This window comes from Drosophila virilis, chromosome 3, assembly GCF_030788295.1.
Source record: "Drosophila virilis strain 15010-1051.87 chromosome 3, Dvir_AGI_RSII-ME, whole genome shotgun sequence".
Taxonomy (NCBI): Eukaryota; Metazoa; Arthropoda; class Insecta; order Diptera; family Drosophilidae; genus Drosophila; species Drosophila virilis.
In genome coordinates, this window is record NC_091545.1 from 7,478,402 (window position 1) to 7,497,171 (window position 18,770).

An 18,770-nucleotide genomic window follows, 5' to 3' on the forward strand; every position below is an offset into this window, starting at 1 on the left:
CAAGTCCGAGTCCGAGTCCGAGTCCGAATGTGAATGCAGCTCTGCCACCTAACAAATGTCGCTGTCGTCCATTAGGCGCGCATTCAAACAAGGTGCGAAAAAAGATGCCGCCGTCGCCATTTTGTTGCGCTGCAACAACAACAACAACAACAACAACAACAATGACGACAACGACGACAGCGACAACGACAACGACAACGACAACTACGACGACATTATGATGCGATATGCGATATTATATCTAAATTGTTGATCGGCTGCATTAGTTGCGCGGGCTGCGGGGTGGATTTTAGCTCCAGTTATGGCCACAAGTGTTGACTGGGTGTGTGTGTCGGCGTGTGTGTGTGTGTGTGTGTGTGTGTGTAGCCTTGGGTGTTGCTGCTGCTGCTGGTTGGTGAAAGAGTTGACGCGTCTTGGCCGATAGCTGCCTGCAGATAGAGATAAAATACACAAGCGCTGGCGGTGAAATTGGATTTGTTTGGGGCGCTTTCTTTGAGCGTTTGCCCGTTTATTTCTATTTATTTTTATATATTTTTTTTTTTCAAATTAATTTGCGCGCTGTCGGCAGCTTTTGTGCAATGAAAACTATGTTTAATTGTTTCGCGCCTTGAATTGCAGCAGCATCAGCAGTGGCAGCAGCAGTGGCAGCTCCAAGGAGCTGCTGACTGACCGGGGACAAGTTTTGGCTTGGCTTGGCGGAAGCAACGCCTCGCTTATTTATGGCCTTTGACATACGAACCCGGGGTCCTCGTGGCGCACAGGAATGTGGTGGCAAAGTTGGCTACTTGCATAACTGCAGCTGCAGCATTTGAGAACTGGCTGGCATAGAATTCGGTCAGCGGCCAAAACTGGCCATGAAATATGAAGGCTTATTTAGTGTCGACATGGTAAAGGAGGAGAGAAGACTCCCAGATCCATTCACAGTGGCATTAATAATAGCCGCGTGTATTAACCCCCACAGCACAGTGTGTGTGTGTGTGTGTGTGTGTGTGTGTGTGTGCAACCGGTTGATACATGCAAATTCGCCACGCGAACAAACAATGCCTCATGCTCCAACCTGGCTGCCAGCACAGCTGCAACTTCATCTGCGGCTCCTTCAACTGCCTCTGATGCGACTGATGCTCCAAGTGCCTCAACTGCTGCTGCTCCTCCTGCTGCTGCGGCTCTGGCTGTGTGTGTCATCAATGTGGACGTTAATCATACGCTTAGCTTGACAGACATCGCCCCGAGGCAGCAAGGCAGCAAGGCAACAAGGCAGCAAGGCAGCAACAGTTGCCGCCTAGAATGTCTGCATCTGCATTTGCATCCGAGTGTTTATTGAATCAAGAAGCTCACCTGCCTCGGCAATGGCCATAAGCCAGGCCAGGCCAGGTTGGAGTGACAGCGAACAAAACGTAATTGTTGTCGCCGCCGTCGCCGACATCGTTTGGGGCATGTCAAAATGTAACTGTCATATTGAGTTTGACATGTTTTTTAACACTAATTTTACACGCATTTTTAGAAATCGTCAACTTCATCAACGGCTGTCATCATTTTTTTTTCTCCACATTTCGTTTTTTTTTTTTTTTATTTTATTTCAAGCGTCGTCACGTCCGTTCCGTCTCTGATTCCAGCGATAAGCTGCAGTCACTGTCACTGTCTGCCCCGTGCCCCAGCTCCTGCTTGTTGTTGCACTTGCCGCAGCAAAGCTGCTTTGCGACCAGCCACAAGTCGGTTGCATGCAATATTGTCACCACATTAACGTCTTGGCCTTTTGTGGCCACAATTTATGACTTTGTGCGTGCACCTCCTCTTTGCTCTCTGCTCCCGCTTACCCCGCTTAGCCCGCTCTCCCTCCCGCCCTCTTGTGGGGCGTGTTGCGTTTGGAAAGTGAAAAATAAGTAAAATTGTAATCGCCTTTTCGCGGCAAATAGTTTAACGAAATTGCTATATTATACATATGCAAGCTGTTGTTTTTTTTGTAGTTCACCAAAAAAATGCAGCCAGGCGCGCCTCGCCCCAAGCCCATGTCAATATTGGGTTGACTGGCCAAGTCAAACCAAAGCCAACTTCGCGGGCAACACTAACACGACTTCGCTGTTTAACGACACCTCTAAAAGTCACAGAGTCCACTCAAATTTATGTTGAGTCCACTTTAGATTAGCTATTTCAGCCCAGACATTAACTTTAAGCTAGCGTAATGCATGACTTAATGCTCCTATTCCGTTCATTTATTTCGAATATAAAACTTAACTTACAGGATTGTGTTTCAAAATTGCTTTAACTTAAGAGGCATAAGCAGGAGCACAAAACATGACCAAAGTGACATTAAACATGAAAAACATTTCAATTCTTAGGGAGAGGGGCGTTAGAAGAAGGCGAGGAGTTGGAAAATCTTTATAGAATGATTATATTTAAATGCAAAATTAATCTAGAGATCAAAGTAATACACCTTCAAAAAGTTGTCAAGTCTGGGCAGAGCTTTAACTATAATATGATGTTGGGAGTTTAAAATTTGAAATTAAAGCAGAGTTGTGGATTTGGGCTTTCGTTCATTTCAAAAGTTTTACATCAATTCTGATCAAAGTAATATTTTATTTTCAGTATTCAACTGGAGCTCAAATTTTAGACTAGCTAATTACTCAAATTGATTCAGTTTTTGACAAATCACAGTCAGACCCTTGCCTTAGAGGGTATGCGAATTCGATCAATGTTACAGTCAACACTCGTGTTTGATGGCTCACTTGGCGCACACATCTGCCACTCAGATGTTCAAGGCGAGCCCCTCGCCCCACCTCCCCCTCTGCTTTGTGATACACACACTTAGCAATCTAGAGCTTAGTTATTGGCGCTATAGTTGCTGAGTAACTGCCATAAATTTGCAGGCAAATTATACGACATGGCTGTTAAAATAGGAAATAGGAAAATAAAGAACTTAAGAGCCAGAGATAAGCAGCTCGGCGATACGCTTGAACCAGAATGAAGAGCCACAAATTAGCCATGCCGAAATGAGACAGTCCGAATGGCAAATGGCAAACGCATATCATTTAAGACGCACTTCAAATAAATAACCCAAGACCAGAAATAGAAACAGAACCCCAAAGCCGACAGAGACAAAATCCCCAATAGCTGTCGGAATTTTCTAAGATAGCAGCAACAGCAACAACATCAACAACGGCAACAATGGCGACAACTTTGTAAAGTGTCAAAATAAATTCGATATTGTGGCTTAAAAAATGTTTATGGCTGTGAGATAAATACGCGACATTTGCGTAAATTACACGACAGCAGCCAGCAGCAGCCGCAGCAGCAACAGTTGCTGCCGTCGCAGCAGCAGCAGCAGCAACATTTGCCACGCAGAGCGCTGGAAGCCACGCATGCTCAGTGCGGCACAGTTGTTGTTATTGCTGTTGTTGTTGTTCTTGTTGTTGTTGCTGTTGTTGTAGGTGTTGCATGTGTTTTATGGCGCATGCGATCAACTTGTTAAACTGTCACGTTAAATTTGCGTTTTATGTCAGAGCCAACACCAAGAGCAACAGCAACAGCCGCAGCAACAGCCACAGCAAACACCCAACAGCAACATGCCCCAACCACAACAGCTTCTCTATGATGTGCCCATCATCGCCGCATTGTGATATAGAGTGCAGTCAACTGGCCGCTACAGGCGCTTATCAGCGCTGACAAAATACAAAAGACAACATCCGCTGCTGACGCTGCTGCTGCCGCAGACAGTTGCCACCGGCTGGCAAATAGAGTAATAGAGTCAATGCGAGGAGGCTTATCAACAGGCAGTCGCCCAGCTGCAGTTGAAGATGTGCCTGCAGCTCACATATTTACTTAGCTAAGCAAATTTCCAGTCGACAACATCAGCAACATCACAATCATAATCAACAGCCAACATTAACAGCGGTGTTGTCAGCTTTTGGCTGTTGAAAACAGCTAGTTTTACCAGGCAGAAATGTGAGAAAAACGGCTAAATATTGCTTAGAGAAATGAGAAAAAAATGCAAAATTCCTTTTATTGCTTTGACATTTTCTTTATTAAATGATATAACTATTATATGGTAGAATAACAAATATGACTTCCTAGATTATAAGTCAATCAGTCAGTCATTCTTTCAGTCTGTCAACCTGTCATTTAATCTATCAATCAGTCAATCAAACAGTCAATCAGTTCAACAATCAATCAGACAGTCAGTCACTCAGTCAGTCATTCAGTCAGTCTGCCAAAATGGTGTGTCTTCAATCAATCAATCAGTCAGTCAAACAGACAGTCAGTCAGTCAATCGGTCTGTTAAGCGCACAGTTATGCAGTTAGTCAGTTAGTTAATCAATAAGTCAGTCAGTTAGACAATCGATTAATTAAACAGACAGTTAGTTATTACACGTGTTAAATACAGATAAAAGCTTTCCCGCAATTGCATTTTAAAAAATTGCCAGATTTGGCGATAAACAAGCCAAGTCGACAACACCGATCAATATGAACAAGATCATGATGTTCGCTGTGCGTACTGTGCCGGGTTGCAAGCGGCTCGGAGCTTCCAATTCCAATTGCAATTCCAGCGACATTTCCAGTGCCAGCCAACAACCAAGTGCCCATTATTTGCCCAGACTAATTGTTTTGATTTGATTGAATTTCATTGAGAGACGCCGGGCGACAGGCGATAGGCGGGGTGAAGTGCATCAGATTTGCAGCGCAGTTCGAGCTGCGGCCGAGTGGCCGCTGAGGAGGGCTGGCAGTGACTGCCAGTGGCTGCTAGCGCTTGGCAGCGGCGCGCTTTTCCAGTTCCAATTTCAATTCCAATTGCACTTCCAATTCCAATTCCAGTTCCAGTCGCAATTCTGAACTGCCTGTGGCATGTTGTTGTTGATGTTGTCGCGCTTAGCGGGCAGCGTTAATTGTTATCGCATTTTGAGCTCAATACGCGTTATGATCTCTACCGACTCCGGCTCCACGTCGCCAGCGACGCCACCTCCACCGCCTGCCTCCTCCTCCGCCGCCTTCGCCTCCTGCTCGTCAGCTGCCAGCGAGCGTGAAACAGCTGCCAGCCACTTGGCAGCCCAAATAGCCAACTATGTGAGTCATCATCCTCCAGCAGCTTCATCAGCCACATCAACGTGCATCCAACTGAAACTTGTTAAAGTTTCATTTCATTTTGTTTCGTTTGTTTTGTTTTTTATTTGTTATATCGCTGGCTTTTTATGATGCTGCATTTGATTTCACTCGAGTCACTCGTAAGGCGTTTGCTGTGCCTGCTGCAGCGGCTTCTTATCGCTGGCATTAAAAATTTCATTGAACCAGCGATTTACTAAATCAATTAATTTATTTATTATTGACTTTTGCCTGTGTGTGGCAATCGCTCAGAAACAATCTCTCAAATGCCATCAGCCAATAAAACTAAAAAAGGCCTTGCGCCCCGTCATGTAAACAATGCCAGCAACTGAGCCGGCTCCACAAAATAAAACAGGGTGTGCCAGGCCCAAAAAGGAAAGACGCGAAAGTGCTAAACAAAATTATGTGCGAAAATTCGTTAAAGAATTTAGTTTTTTCTTTTATAATTTAAGTGATGCAATGGTGCAAATTATAGATTAAACAAAGAAAAGATATTAAACATTACGGAATGCATTTGCAAAAAGTTTTTACAGAGGTCAGATATATTAAATATGTCATAAAATCTATAAAAGGTTGAGAAATATTTTATTGAGTGATAAAAAAATCAATGATTCGGTATCATTTCCAAAATGTTTGTGAGCAAATTCTTTAAAGAAACTTTTACTTTATTGTTTTTATATAGAAAGTTATAATGGAATTTAAAGAATTATTTTAAAAGTGATAAAAAAGAATAATATTTATTCGATCTTATTGATCAATAAACCTAGAGCTCTTGTTTTAACAATTTGAAAAAGCCAAAAGTTCATAATCTTAGTTATTTTATATGATAGATAGAGTCTTTCTTAAACTATTTTAAAAGGCGAACAATTTAAGATACAATCAAAAATTAACAATTCTATGTTTTTACTTGATAATTACCATCAATAACTCGCGAAGTTTTCAAATGAACAATTATCAATATCTGTCGTATGTTCAATTTTCAATATCTTACGATAAAAAAGCGCTGCATAAATAGACAAAACAACTCTCAGCTTAAATGAATGATTGCGACACCCTGTATTATTACTCGTAGATGCTTATACGTAGACATGTGTATGTATGGTCATGCCTGCCATATCTGATGAGCATGAAGCGTCCGACCAAGTCCGAGTCCGAGTCCGAGTCAGAGTCTCTGTCAGCCGGCTGCTGCTGCTGATTGTGCGGCAACTGTGAAACTGGAGCAGCTGACGCTCGCTGAGCAACAGCACCCGCTCCTCCATAGCCGGCAGTCAGTTTCATTCATTGGGGAGGACGCGAACGTGGACGTGGACATGCCCCCAAAAGTGGCTCAGGCATTATCTCAAAGCCAAAGATCGACAAAACACACACCAAAAACGGAAAGTGAACGCGGCGCAGCGCACGCGTTTCCAGCTGGGAGCGGGTGCTGCAGCTGGAAGCTGGTTAGTTAGTTCAGGTTGGGTCTTAGCCCGCTCCCGCTCCCCTGCTCCCCTGCTGCCGCTCCCATAATGCGTCGCATCATCGATTGTATCAATTCAATTGGACGCAGCAGGTGATTAAAAATTGGTTAGAGCCACGAAATTATCAATGTGAGATCGTTGATTGGCCCGTGTTTGTTGTCGTTGTTGTCGTTGTTGCTTTCAATACCTTTGGGAGCTTTATAATACGCCCATTGAGGAATCATTTTATTTGATTTGTGCGCGATTGGTTTTTAATTTGTAAAGTGGAGCCTAATTAGATCGCCAATCGCTTTGTATGAGTTTCACTTTTCATCGACTTGAGCCTTGAGGCCGGCGTGGGCGCGTTTTGCAACAGGTTTGAAGGTTACATACTAAATCTCTGTCTATTTTATATATTTTTAGGTCACCTCTTGGCTAGGCAATGACGGCGCTGAAAACTTGCAAAAATTCGCACAGCTTCAGTTGGACAACGAGGCGCAGCTGAAGGCACAGGAGCTGGAATTCGAGAAATACTATTTCATAGCCAGGGTGAGCTAAGGCCTTAAATAATAGATGTAAAGTTAACTTAATCAACAAACATCTATTAATCCCTTGCAGAAACACTTGGCCAAGGGTCGCGACCTGCACTTGGCTGCCCAGAAGATAGCCGTACTGAGCGAGAGCGCACGCAACTTGAAGACGGCGCTGGATCAGTTTGCAGAGAAGCTGGAGAAGACGCGGGAGCGCATTGAGGGCGGCGCACGGTTGCTGCACTTGCTGACGCAGCATCAGCGCGAAACAGCCGCGTTAGAGGAGCTGCAGCGCCTGGCCGCGGAGCTGGGCGCCACGGCGCTCATAGACAAACATTTGCCGGCCATGCACAGGGCCAACTCCCAGCCGGGAGCGAGCAGCACGCCCGCTCAGGCTGCCACAAAGCGTGGCAGCTATCGCTGCAGCTCCGGCAATGGCAGCTCCTTTGAGGGTGCAACCGGCGGCAGCCACTGCAGCTGCTGGCGCGAGAGTCGCAATCTGGAGGACATGGATGAGCCAGAGGAGGAGCACGATCAGGAATGCGATGGCGATGCCGATGCCGATGGCGAGGAGCAGCAGTCCAAGATAGCCGATTCCGGTGTCGGCGTCTGCGACAATTGCGAACGCAATCCGAAGCTGGCCCGCATTTGCAGCTGCCAGAGTCTAAACGAGAAGAGGTGAGTGTTGGACAAATGCCAAGATCCAAGACACAAACTGATGCTGATTCACTCCTTGCAGCCACGACGAACTGCTTGAGGACGAGTGCTTCGAGCGGCCCACAAAGCGCTACATGGACATGCACTCGCCCATGGAGGCGAATGCCCATCTACAGTGCCATGCCTCCAATCTGGAGCTGACCAAACTGGAGGAGCTCAGCTGTTTGGAACCAAAAATACAAAAGTAAGTGCGTCAAATGAGTAAGATCTCCGAGTGAAAGCTGAACTGAACAGAAACTGAAATCTTATGAATTGTCTACAGCGTCTAGTTCTTCCAAAAAGCAAACTTTAGCCATGATCCTTCAGCCCTTATCTAATTAATTGCTTGCGATGCTTACTATTGAAACTTTAAGTTTTACATTTTAGTTCAACCTATTCCCAGCTCCCAACCCTATGTAAACGAAGAAGACTATATGTATTGTTCTACTATTATTATTCCAATCATTAAATTCGCATTTCACTTTCGTTGACAGAACGCTTCTATTGATCATGCGGGAAATGATTGGTACCGAACGCGACTATGTGCGCTCCCTGTACTACGTAATCGAGAACTATATCGACGAGCTGCTGCGTGAGGATATTCCGCAGCCGTTGCGCGGCCAGCGGAACGTGATCTTTGGCAACATTGAGAAGATCTTTGAGTTCCACAATTCTCACTTTTTGGGCGAGCTGGAGCGGTACGAGCGCAATCCTCTAAAGGTGGGCGCCGCCTTCCTCGAAATGGAGTCCAAGTTCTATTTGTATGCGCTGTACAACAAGAACAAGCCCAAGAGCGACACGCTGCTGAGCGAGTACGGCAGCTCGTTCTTCAAGCCCAAGCAGCTCCAGCTGCAGGACAAGATGGACCTGGCCTCTTACCTGCTAAAGCCGGTGCAGCGCATGGGCAAATATGCGCTGCTCCTGCAGCAGCTGGTCAAGGCGGTGAAGAGCGTGGAGGGCGCTGCGCTGCAAGAGATCGCCGCCGATGTCGAGGAGCTGCAGCGCGCCGAGGAGATGGTCAAGTTTCAGCTGCGTCACGGCAACGATCTGCTGGCCATGGATTCGCTGCGCGACTGCGACGTCAATGTCAAGGAGCAGGGACGACTGCTGCGCCAGAACGAGTTCCTCGTCTGGCAGGGACGTGGCGGCAAGAAGACGCTGCGCCAGGTGTTCCTCTTTGAGGAGCTGGTACTGTTCAGCAAGGCGCGACGCTTTCCCGATCACAAGGTGCGCATGCCAGCCTAGGCCAGACCAATCCCATCCCAACTAATGCCCGTTCCATTGCAGAATCTGGACATTTACATATACAAGAACAGCATAAAGACCTCGGACATTGGTCTGACGGCGCACACGGGCGACTCGACGACCAAGTTCGAGATTTGGTTCAGAAAACGCAAGCCGGACGACACTTGGATGCTGCAGTGCATGTCGGAGGACATCAAGAATGCCTGGACCGAGGAGATATCCAAGCTGCTCTGGAAACAGGCGAAGCGAAATCGAGGTGAGTGACATAACTAAAGAGCGCAAGATAAACTCTCAAATTCACCATTAACTGCCGCAGAAATTCGCCTGGCGGAGATGTCTTCGATGGGCATTGGCAGCAAACCCTGCCTGGACATACGGCCCAGCAACAATCAGATCAGCGATCGCTCCATACCCCTAACCCAGCTAAACAAAAGTAAGTGCCTGGCCTGGAAACAGAAGCAGTTCTTTTACACCTTTATTTGTTTTATACAGCGCCCAAACTGCGTCATGCGGAGCCGGGCAAGGGCAGCATGCGCAGACCCAATTCGCTCATCTCGGAGAGCTCGTTGTCCAGTGGCACCAGCACCACCAGCAGCTCCTCCATCAGCGGCGGCGGTGGTGGCTGCTCCTCGGGCATGCATGCGGCACACGAAACCGGACGCCACAGCCTCAATCTGAGCTTCAGCAAACTGACGGGCAGCCACTTGGGCATCAGCAGCAATAGCGGCGGCAACAACAACAACAACAACAACAACAATAATCCCACGGCCACCTTGGAGCTAATAAACGAAACACAGGCGCTTAAGCTGAGCAACAGCAGCGAGCCGGACAATGCCAACGCGAGTTCTAGCCAACGATATGCCACGCCCACGCTCGTCAGCAGCGGATCGAGCAGAAGCAATAAGCGAAATCACAAACGCTCCACAACAATTGTCAGCCAGCTGTCCATGGGTATAGAGCTTGAATTGTGCTACTTCTTCTAGAGGCCAACAGTTGCTTTTAGTTTTGTATAAAATGTTTGTCTTCCCGTGTATATAAAAACAACACCCCACACCCCACACCCCACCCCAGTATTATTTGACACTCTACTGTACATAAAACACCCCCCGCTCTGTCGCTCACCTCTAACCACTAGTTGTATTTGCATGTTCTTTGTCTGTTTCCGGCTAGATTTGAATGTTATTCGTGCATAATTTACACTCTCCCCCTATATATATACTTATATGCATATCTAGAGAGCGGCATTCTGTCAGACATGTCCATCACGCCGGATCATCAGGAGCACGGCCACGCCCACGCCGCGGAGCAGTTGTCTGGCAGTCGGGGCAGTTGGTCCACATCCACATTCGGCACGGCAACAGCCACAGCCTCCACCTCGACGGTGATCCTGCGTCGCTACAAGTCGTACGCCCACGCTGCCGAGGCAGCAGCGCCGGAGAGCAACAAGTGAGATCGAAGTGGAAGTCGAAGTTGAAGTGTCGCAGTTTTCATCTCAGTTTTCGATGCCCGCATAGTTAGTTACGAGAAAAATGAATACATAGCTTTAGCGAAAAACGGTTTCATCAGATTCAGATTTACATATAATACATATGCATACTTATTATTACTATTATTTTTTTGTTATTTATTATTTATTTTTGATTTTAGTTGCGTTAATTTTTTGTCATCAATTTTCATCCTATTGTATTATTTGCCTTGGATGCATTTTCTTACATTTATCACATTCTCTGTTTTTAGAAAATTTAAAAATTATTGAATTCAATGTGTCAATGTCGAAATATATTTCATAGCTCTTAATCAACCTTAATCTACGCGTACAACCCACACACAACACACAAATCGAGGGGCACACACACAAAGTGCCAGCCGAAATGGGCGTTACCACGCCCAAAAGAAAATCAATCGAAATCGAAATTCATAACGTACAGTTAGTTAATATATGTAAATTAAGTGCCTATCTTTAGATTATCGTAAACAATATACATACATAATTGCATATCTTTACAAATATGAATAATGTATACAATTAAGCAAAGAATTGAATAAATGTTGCTTCGAAATATTTAGAATATCGAAACATATCAGCAGGGCCCCCCACACAAGCCAAGAATCTGTGTGTGCTGCTTAACAGTTAAAATGTTGCCTCTCCGAATTCTGTTTGTAATTCCCAACAGCTTATTCGCCGCCCTGCTGGTATAAATAACTAGACGAATAGAAAGTTTCGCAATATGAAGATAATTTTACAACCCGAACCCTCGTGTGGGCCTTTGCCGTTTTTGGTAAAGGGACGTAATTCTGATTTATGCAACTTCTATTTTACTTTTTTGTATATTTGTTTTTTCTTTTTTATCAAAAATACAAAATTTTGTACTTATACTAGTTAACATAAAGCGCTTCTGTTAGCCGCCGTGCAGTGTGGATATGAAAAGCACGTTATCATTCTGTTGCAGCTCATAGTCTAGCTCGCCCTGTAATAATACAATAGCTTTAACTGACGGTTCTTTATAAGATAAGAATAGGTCATCTTACCAGCAGCTCCCAGTCCGTATCATTGATCAGCACCAGGATGCCGGGCCGTCTGTGAAACAGAAGAGCCAACAAACATAACAAAAGGAACAATTGCTGCTGCCAAAGACTCACTTACACCGTACTTTCCTGAATGAATAGCTCAGGACGTTCTGTTAAAATGTTGGCGTGCATCCACTTTAGCAAATTCGCTATGGTCCCTGCAATAAATCGTTTTACGGCTGGCAGTAAATTATGGAAAGTACCGATGGATTCTCACATTTTTGGTCACCGTCCAATGCAAGTTCCCGCCGTTTGATGTTGCCAAAGAGCAGTTCGGCGCCAGCACTGGAAGAGGAGTTCTTTGAATAACGGTAAGCTTGAACATTTTCACATATTACCTGAACTCCAGTATTATTTTTAAGTCCGGCATCTCTTGGCAATCTACAGTCAATTTATTATTGTTTTGGATGTTTGACATTCACCATAAAAGACAGAAATTAACACTGCGTCGAGTGCTCAGTTTTGCGCAATGTTACTCATCTTGCGTTTACATAGCTGCTTTTGCGCCAATAAGCTCTTTTTGCGTTTCTGGATAAAAAAATTTTTTATAAACCTTCATTTTTTGAACGCAAATGGATAATATGATACTAACGAGTCAAAAATCTTTCCAAAATCGGGCATTATTTGGCCGAGATATGCCAAAATCTCAACAAAAAAGGTTGCCTTTTCAAACGAATCGATTTTTGGTCAACAACTTTTATTAAGAAATCGATTGTTAATTTACTTGAATGCCAATTGATAGTAGGGATCCGTACGAATTCAAAAAGGTATAACATTTTATAATCTAACGATATTTATCCGATTTTGAGAAAAAACGTGATGTAACGCCTTGCTTTTTTGGTCGATTTGGGTCAAAATTTAGATTTTCATTTCTTGAACGCCAATCGATAGTACAGATCCTTACGAGTCAAAAATGGTATATCTTTCCAAAATCGGACATTATTTAGCCGAGATATGCCAAAATCCCAACAAACTGGGTTGCCTTTATAAACGAATCGAATTTGGGTCAACAACTTTTATTAAGAAATCGATTGTTAATTTACTTGAATGCCAATTGATAGTAGGGATCCGTACGAATTCAAAAAGGTATAACATTTTATAATCTAACGATATTTACCCGAGATATTGAAAAAAAATCATCGAAAAAGTTTTGATTTTCGAACCGACCCCGATTTTAAGAAAAAACGTGATGTAACCCCTTGCTTATTTGGTCGATTTGGGTCAAAATTTAGATTTTCATTTCTTGAACGCCAATCGATAGTACTGATTCTTACGAGTCAAAAATGGTATATCTTTCTAAAATCGGACATTATTTGGCCGAGATATGCCAGAATCTCAACAAAAAAGGTTGCCTTTTCAAACGAATCGATTTTGGGTCAACAACTTTTATTAAGAAATCGATTGTTAATTTACTTAAATGCCAATTGATAGTAGGGATCCGTACGAATTCAAAAAGGTATAACATTTTATAATCTAACTATATTTACCCGAGATATTGAAAAAAAAATCCATCAAAAAAGTTTTGATTTTCGAACCGACCCCGATTTTAAGAAAAAACGTGATGTAACCCCTTGCTTATTTGGTCGATTTGGGTCAAAATTTAGATTTTCATTTCTTGAACGCCAATCGATAGTACTGATCCTTACGATTAGCCGAGATATGCCTAAATCCCAACAAACTGGGTTGCCTTTATAAACGAATCGTTTTTTGCGCTTCAACTTTTATTAAGAAATCGATTGTTAATTTTTTTTGTAAATTTTCAGAGCTTTAACTCGACCATATCCTTATGGATCCTGACAAGGCCTGTGTCAAATTAATCGTATGAACAAGGACAATAAACTGTCCAAAGGACATAAAATCGTCCTTGCCGTTTCCGATATATAGCCAATTTTTTAAAAAGGACATTTTTTAATTGGCCTTAAGTTTGCCAACTTCGAAAGGATATCGGAAGGATATACCGTTTCAGCTCGTGGGGAGCAGGACTATCGATTGGCATTAAAGAATTTCCAGAATTCGACAAAAATTTCATAAAATCTCATATTGTGATGCAGATCGATGTAGGAGGTCTATACGATCATAACGCACTTTGTCCTTTGAAAATCTGCAAGGACAGGACCGAGCTTTGGCCTATTTTCTGCTTTTACATAATTATTTATATGTTTAATTTAAATGTGTTTTTATCGTTTCAGATTTAAAAAAATGAAGGACTACAATAAACTCTAAGGACCTTCACGAGTGACAAAACTTTTTATTCCAGGATCGTATCTTAATTAAGCCAGATATAGTTACTTTAAGTTTCAATAAGCTAAAATTATAATTTATGCTCCATTTGTATAATTTAACAGTTATAATTTAGAAAACTTGTATAAAAAACAACACTTTTATAAATTTAAATTTAAATAAATCAATTTTTTAAAATAAACAACACTAAACCAACAAACAACCCTATATTCTATTTTAGAAGCTATATGTCAAGAATGGGGACTCAAGCTCTTATTATTTACCAAAATTGCCCAAAAAAAACAGGATATCGATTTTTATCGATTGCTTGGAAACGGAGTAAGTTATCGATTTTTGGAAACAAACTCGATATGCACAGGCACTAGGAGCATTCGTGATGATTTGGAAGGTCATATCTCCGCGAGGAGTTCTGTCGTTTTGAAACGTCATATCTCCCGCGGATTTCTGTCGTTTTGAAACGTCATATCTCCCGCGGAGTTCTGTCGTTTTGGAACGTCATATCTCCCGCGAGGAATTTTGTCGTTTTGAAACGTCATATCTCCCGCGGAGTTCTGTCGTTTTGAAACGTCATATCTCCCGCGGAGTTCTGTCGTTTTGGAACGTCATATCTCCGCGAGGAGTTCTGTCGTTTTGGAACGTCATATCTCCGTGAGGAGTTCTGTCGTTTTGGAATGTTATATCTCCGCGCGGAGTTCTGTCGTTTTGGAACGTCATATCTCCGCGCGGAGTTCTGTCGTTTTGGAACGTCATATCTCCGCGAGGAGTTCTGTCGTTTTGAAACGTCATATCTCCCGCGGAGTTCTGTCGTTTTGGAACGTCATATCTCCGCGAGGAGTTCTGTCGTTTTGGAACGTCATATCTCCGCGCGGAGTTTTGTCGTTTTGAAACGTCATATCTCCGCGCGGAGTTCTGTCGTTTTGGAACGTCATATCTCCGCGCGGAGTTCTGTCGTTATGGAACGTCATATCTCCGCGCGGAGTTTTGTCGTTTTGAAACGTCATATCTCCGCGCGGAGTTCTGTCGTTTTGGAACGTCATATCTCCGCGCGGAGTTCTGTCGTTTTGGAACGTCATATCTCCGCGCGGAGTTCTGTCGTTTTGGAACGTCATATCTCCGCGCGGAGTTCTGTCGTTTTGGAACGTCATATCTCCGCGAGGAGTTCTGTCGTTTTGGAACGTCATATCTCCGCGAGGAGTTCTGTCGTTTTGGAACGTCATATCTCCGCGAGGAGTTCTGTCGTTTTGGAATGTTATATCTCCGCGCGGAGTTCTGTCGTATTGGAACGTCATATCTCCGCGCGGAGTTCTGTCGTTTTGGAACGTCCAAAACGTCATATCTCCGCGCGGAGTTCTGTCGTTTTGGAACGTCATATCTCCGCGAGGAGTTCTGTCGTTTTGGAACGCGATATCTCCGCCCGGAGCTCTGTCGCTTTGGAACGTCATATCTCCCGCGGAGTTCTGTCGTTTTGAAACGTCATATCTCCCGCGGAGTTCTGTCGTTTTGGAACGTCATATCTCCGCGCGAAGTTCTGTCGTTTTGGAATGTCATATCTCCGCGAGGAGTTCTGTCGTTTTGAAACGTCATATCTCCGCGAGGAGTTCTGTCGTTTTGAAACGTCATATCTCCCGCGGAGTTCTGTCGTTTTGGAACGTCATATCTCCGCCCGGAGCTCTGTCGTTTTGGAGCGTCATATCTCCGCGCGGAGTTCTGTCGCTTTGGAACGTCATATCTCCGCGAGGAGTTCTGTCGTTTTGGAACGTCATATTTCCGCGCGGAGTTCTGTCGTTTTGGAACGTCATATCTCCGCCCGGAGCTCTGTCGTTTGGGAGCGTCATATCTCCGCGCGGAGTTCTGTCGTTTTGGAACGTCATATCTCCCGCGGAGTTCTGTCGTTTTGAAACGTCATATCTTCGCGAGGAGTTCTGTCGTTTTGGAACGTCATATCTCCGCGCGGTGTTCTGTCGTTTCGGAACGTCATATCTCCGCGAGGAGTTCTGTCGTTTTGGAACGTCATATCTCCGCGAGAAGTTCTGTCGTTTTGGAACGTCATATCTCCGCGCGGAGTTCTGTCGTTTTGGAATGTTATATCTCCGCGCGGAGCTCTGTCGTTTTGGAACGTTATATCTCCGCGCGGAGTTCTGTCGTTTTGAAACGTCATATCTCCGCGAGGAGTTCTTTCGTTTTGAAACGTCATTTCTCCCGCGGAGTTCTGTCGTTTTGGAACGTCATATCTCCGCGAGAAGTTCTGTCGTTTTGGAACGTCATATCTCCCGCGGAGTTCTGTCGTTTTGAAACGTCATATCTCCCGCGAGGAATTTTGTCGTTTTGGAACGTCATATCTCCGCGAGGAGTTCTGTCGTTTTGGAACGTCATATCTCCGCGAGGAGTTCTGTCGTTTTGGAACGTCATATCTCCGCGAGGAGTTCTGTCGTTTTGGAACGTCATATCTCCGCGCGGAGTTCTGTCGTTTTGGAACGTCATATCTCCCGCGGAGTTCTGTCGTTTTGGAACGTCATATCTCCGCGAGGAGTTCTGTCGTTTTGAAACGTCATATCTCCGCGCGGAGTTCTGTCGTTTTGGAACGTCATATCTCCGCGCGGAGTTCTGTCGTTTTGGAACGTCATATCTCCGCGAGGAGTTCTGTCGTTTTGGAACGCGATATCTCCGCGCGGAGCTCTGTCGCTTTGGAACGTCATATCTCCGCGAGGAGTTCTGTCGTTTTGGAACGTCATATCTCCGCGCGGAGTTCTGTCGTTTTGGAGCGTCATATCTCCGCGCGGAGTTCTGTCGTTTTGGAACGTCATATCTCCCGCGGAGTTCTGTCGTTTTGGAACGTCATATCTCCGCGAGGAGTTCTGTCGTTTTGAAACGTCATATCTCCGCGCGGAGTTCTGTCGTTTTGGAACGTCATATCTCCGCGAGGAGTTCTGTCGTTTTGGAACGTTATATCTCCCGAGATATTAAAAAAAAATCATCGAAAAGGCTAAAAATTTTCATTGCATAGCATTAAGGGGCAAAAAGTAACTCAATTAAAATGAGCACTGTAAAGTAGCAGTTTATGTTAAATAAGTGCTGTAAGGCGGCTGTTAAACAACAGCCGCAGTTCCAGCTTATTGAATAGAGCTCCTGAAAGAAAAATCATACATGTTTTTGGACCATTTCAATGCACATTTTGCAGGGATCTGATCCTTTAGGTTTTCAAGGACTACATTGATGGTATGGTGTAACCAAGAATAAGCTAGTCAACTAGAAACCATCCAGGGGCTGGGGCGGCTGTAAGGGAAAAGCATACATAGTTTTGAGCCATATTCTTGCAAATTTTGCGAGAACTTTGTCCTTTAGGTTCTCTAGGACTATATCAATGATATGGAATAACCAAGGATATAAAGGTCAACTAGGTACCATGAGTAGAGATCACTACTGATTATATATTTGTCCATGTCAATTATCTCGAGTAAAAATGACCCGAAATAGGAATGTTATACTTTTTTGAATTTTGAATTAAATGTCAATCGATATTAGGCTTCCATACGAATTCAAAAAGGTATAACTTTTCAAAATCAAACGTTATTTATATTCAAAAGAAACATCCATCAAAAGAAACATCCAAAAGAAAACAGAGAGACAAGAAACGTGAAGTTACACCTTGCTTCTTGGCCGTTTTTTGTCAGAATTTAGATTTTCACGAGTCTAAATGTTATTTCATTACAAAATCTGACATCTGACATTACTTGGCCGAGATATGCCAAAAAATCAACAAAACGAGATTGACATCATTTCTGAATCGTTCTTTTTTTCTTATTGCACAATAAGAAAGCAAAAAACTAGACGCCAACTATAATTATTAATTTGTTTAGCTTTAATTTCATTAAATAGTTAAGGACATTGACATTTTGTTGGCATATGTAAAATAATAATGTGTGGGTGTTTAGTTAGCGCAAAGTGTTCCATTTACAATACGAAACCATAAAAAAATAGAACTAAACAATTAAATTGCAAGGACGTGTGCATGTGTGTGTATGTGTTGGCATGCACACACACACATATATATATATATATGGTTTGCTTTGTTTAATAACATTTAAAATAAGTATATATTTAACTGAAACCCGCGGTTAGGAAACTTTTCGCACTGCGTGTGTGTGTGTGTGTGTGGGTTAGAAAAACTTAAAATAAATAAATAAACATACATACATTATGCAAATGTGGCAACAATAGTTACAGTATATTCCATTTGTTGTTCTTTTTTTTTTTAGGTTTTAGGTTTTGTTTTCGCGCTCAAATGCATTTACAAAAAATAATAAATAAGTATATATTTTATACAATTTGACAATTAAGCACAAATAAAATATCAAATTTCAAGCGATTTTTTTTTTCTTTCTTTTTTGATTTGTTTTGTTTATATAGCATTTCTTTTTTTTTTTGGCAGCTATATATTAATAAGTATACAAGCACTCGTACAATAGTCAAAAATTTGTTGCTTCTTCATTTGAAATTGTTTTTGATTTTAGGACTTTGTTTAGCTAATTCTCTCATATCTAATATATGTGTAAGAGTAAGGCAATATTTTGTTTGTATATATCGTTTAATACATCATCTTCCGCTCATTGCTGATTTTTGATCCATTTTCGTTGAATTTCTGTTTAATTTTTATGGCTAATTAACGCTGGGCATCCGCCTCCGCTCCAGCTGCTCCGCTCTTCTCCCCCTTCTTTCTTCTCCTGTGGCCATTTGATTGACTTGATGGGACTCCGCAGTTTGGTTTGCCATTTACATCAGCTTCTGCTTGGCACAGTCCGGGCAGAGAATGTCGGGTCCGTCGGTGATGAAGCCGCGTCCCACCAGGCTGGCCTTGCAGCTGGCGCACACAAAGCAATCGTGATGCCAGTGACGCTCCTCGAACGAGATGAACCGTGTGCCGCCGATGCCTGTCGAGTAAGAAGAGAAGTTTTGGACAATGAGT

General features: G+C 43.5%; 3 protein-coding genes across 15 annotated transcripts in view; 1 reads left to right on the top strand and 2 right to left on the bottom strand.

Moving 5' to 3' along the window:
- The window catches only part of Pura (Puratrophin-1-like), an 87,289-nt gene extending 76,231 nt beyond the window's left edge, over positions 1–11,058 (top strand). For 6 of the 8 annotated variants that reach the window (XM_070208095.1, XM_070208094.1, XM_032434402.2 and 3 more), the window contains exons 10-17: positions 6,951–7,076; positions 7,146–7,735; positions 7,797–7,958; positions 8,248–8,980; positions 9,041–9,254; positions 9,315–9,431; positions 9,491–9,949; positions 10,234–11,058. In XM_070208095.1, coding sequence (XP_070064196.1) covers positions 6,951–7,076; positions 7,146–7,735; positions 7,797–7,958; positions 8,248–8,980; positions 9,041–9,254; positions 9,315–9,431; positions 9,491–9,949; positions 10,234–10,448 — 2,616 coding nt within the window. In that variant the 3' untranslated portion in view covers positions 10,449–11,058. Of the gene's footprint in view, positions 1–4,839; positions 5,056–6,950; positions 7,077–7,145; positions 7,736–7,796; positions 7,959–8,247; positions 8,981–9,040; positions 9,255–9,314; positions 9,432–9,490; positions 10,015–10,233 lie in introns of those variants that run through there. The other 2 variants (XM_015175661.3, XM_070208096.1) reach the window with 2 other exon arrangements.
- Positions 11,059–11,307: 249 nt separating this feature from the next.
- Urm1 (Ubiquitin-related modifier 1) lies at positions 11,308–12,014 on the bottom strand. Its single transcript, XM_002046645.4, has 5 exons — positions 11,905–12,014; positions 11,784–11,851; positions 11,643–11,724; positions 11,528–11,576; positions 11,308–11,466 (listed from the first exon to the last, which is right to left on the bottom strand). Exons 1-5 carry the CDS (start codon positions 11,982–11,984, stop codon positions 11,398–11,400), a joined length of 348 nt encoding a protein of 115 aa, XP_002046681.2. The 5' UTR covers positions 11,985–12,014; the 3' UTR covers positions 11,308–11,397.
- Positions 12,015–17,643: 5,629 nt separating this feature from the next.
- The window catches only part of Lmpt (four and a half LIM domains protein limpet), a 68,748-nt gene continuing 67,621 nt past the window's right edge, over positions 17,644–18,770 (bottom strand). For all 6 annotated transcript variants that reach the window (XM_032435255.2, XM_015175399.3, XM_015175397.3 and 3 more), the window contains one exon: positions 17,644–18,735. In XM_032435255.2, coding sequence (XP_032291146.1) covers positions 18,578–18,735 — 158 coding nt within the window. In that variant the 3' untranslated portion in view covers positions 17,644–18,577. The remainder of the gene's footprint in view (positions 18,736–18,770) is intronic.

Excerpts from the sequence above, each read along its gene's own strand:
- Urm1 (XM_002046645.4), bottom strand. The coding sequence starts at position 11,984 with ATGTCAAACATCCAAAACAATAATAAATTGACTGTAGATTGCCAAGAG. Across the intron at positions 11,852-11,904 it reads AAAATAATACTGGAGTTCAG|TGCTGGCGCCGAACTGCTCT; the intron begins GTAATATGTGAA and ends CTCCTCTTCCAG. Across the intron at positions 11,467-11,527 it reads ATACGGACTGGGAGCTGCTG|GGCGAGCTAGACTATGAGCT; the intron begins GTAAGATGACCT and ends GTATTATTACAG.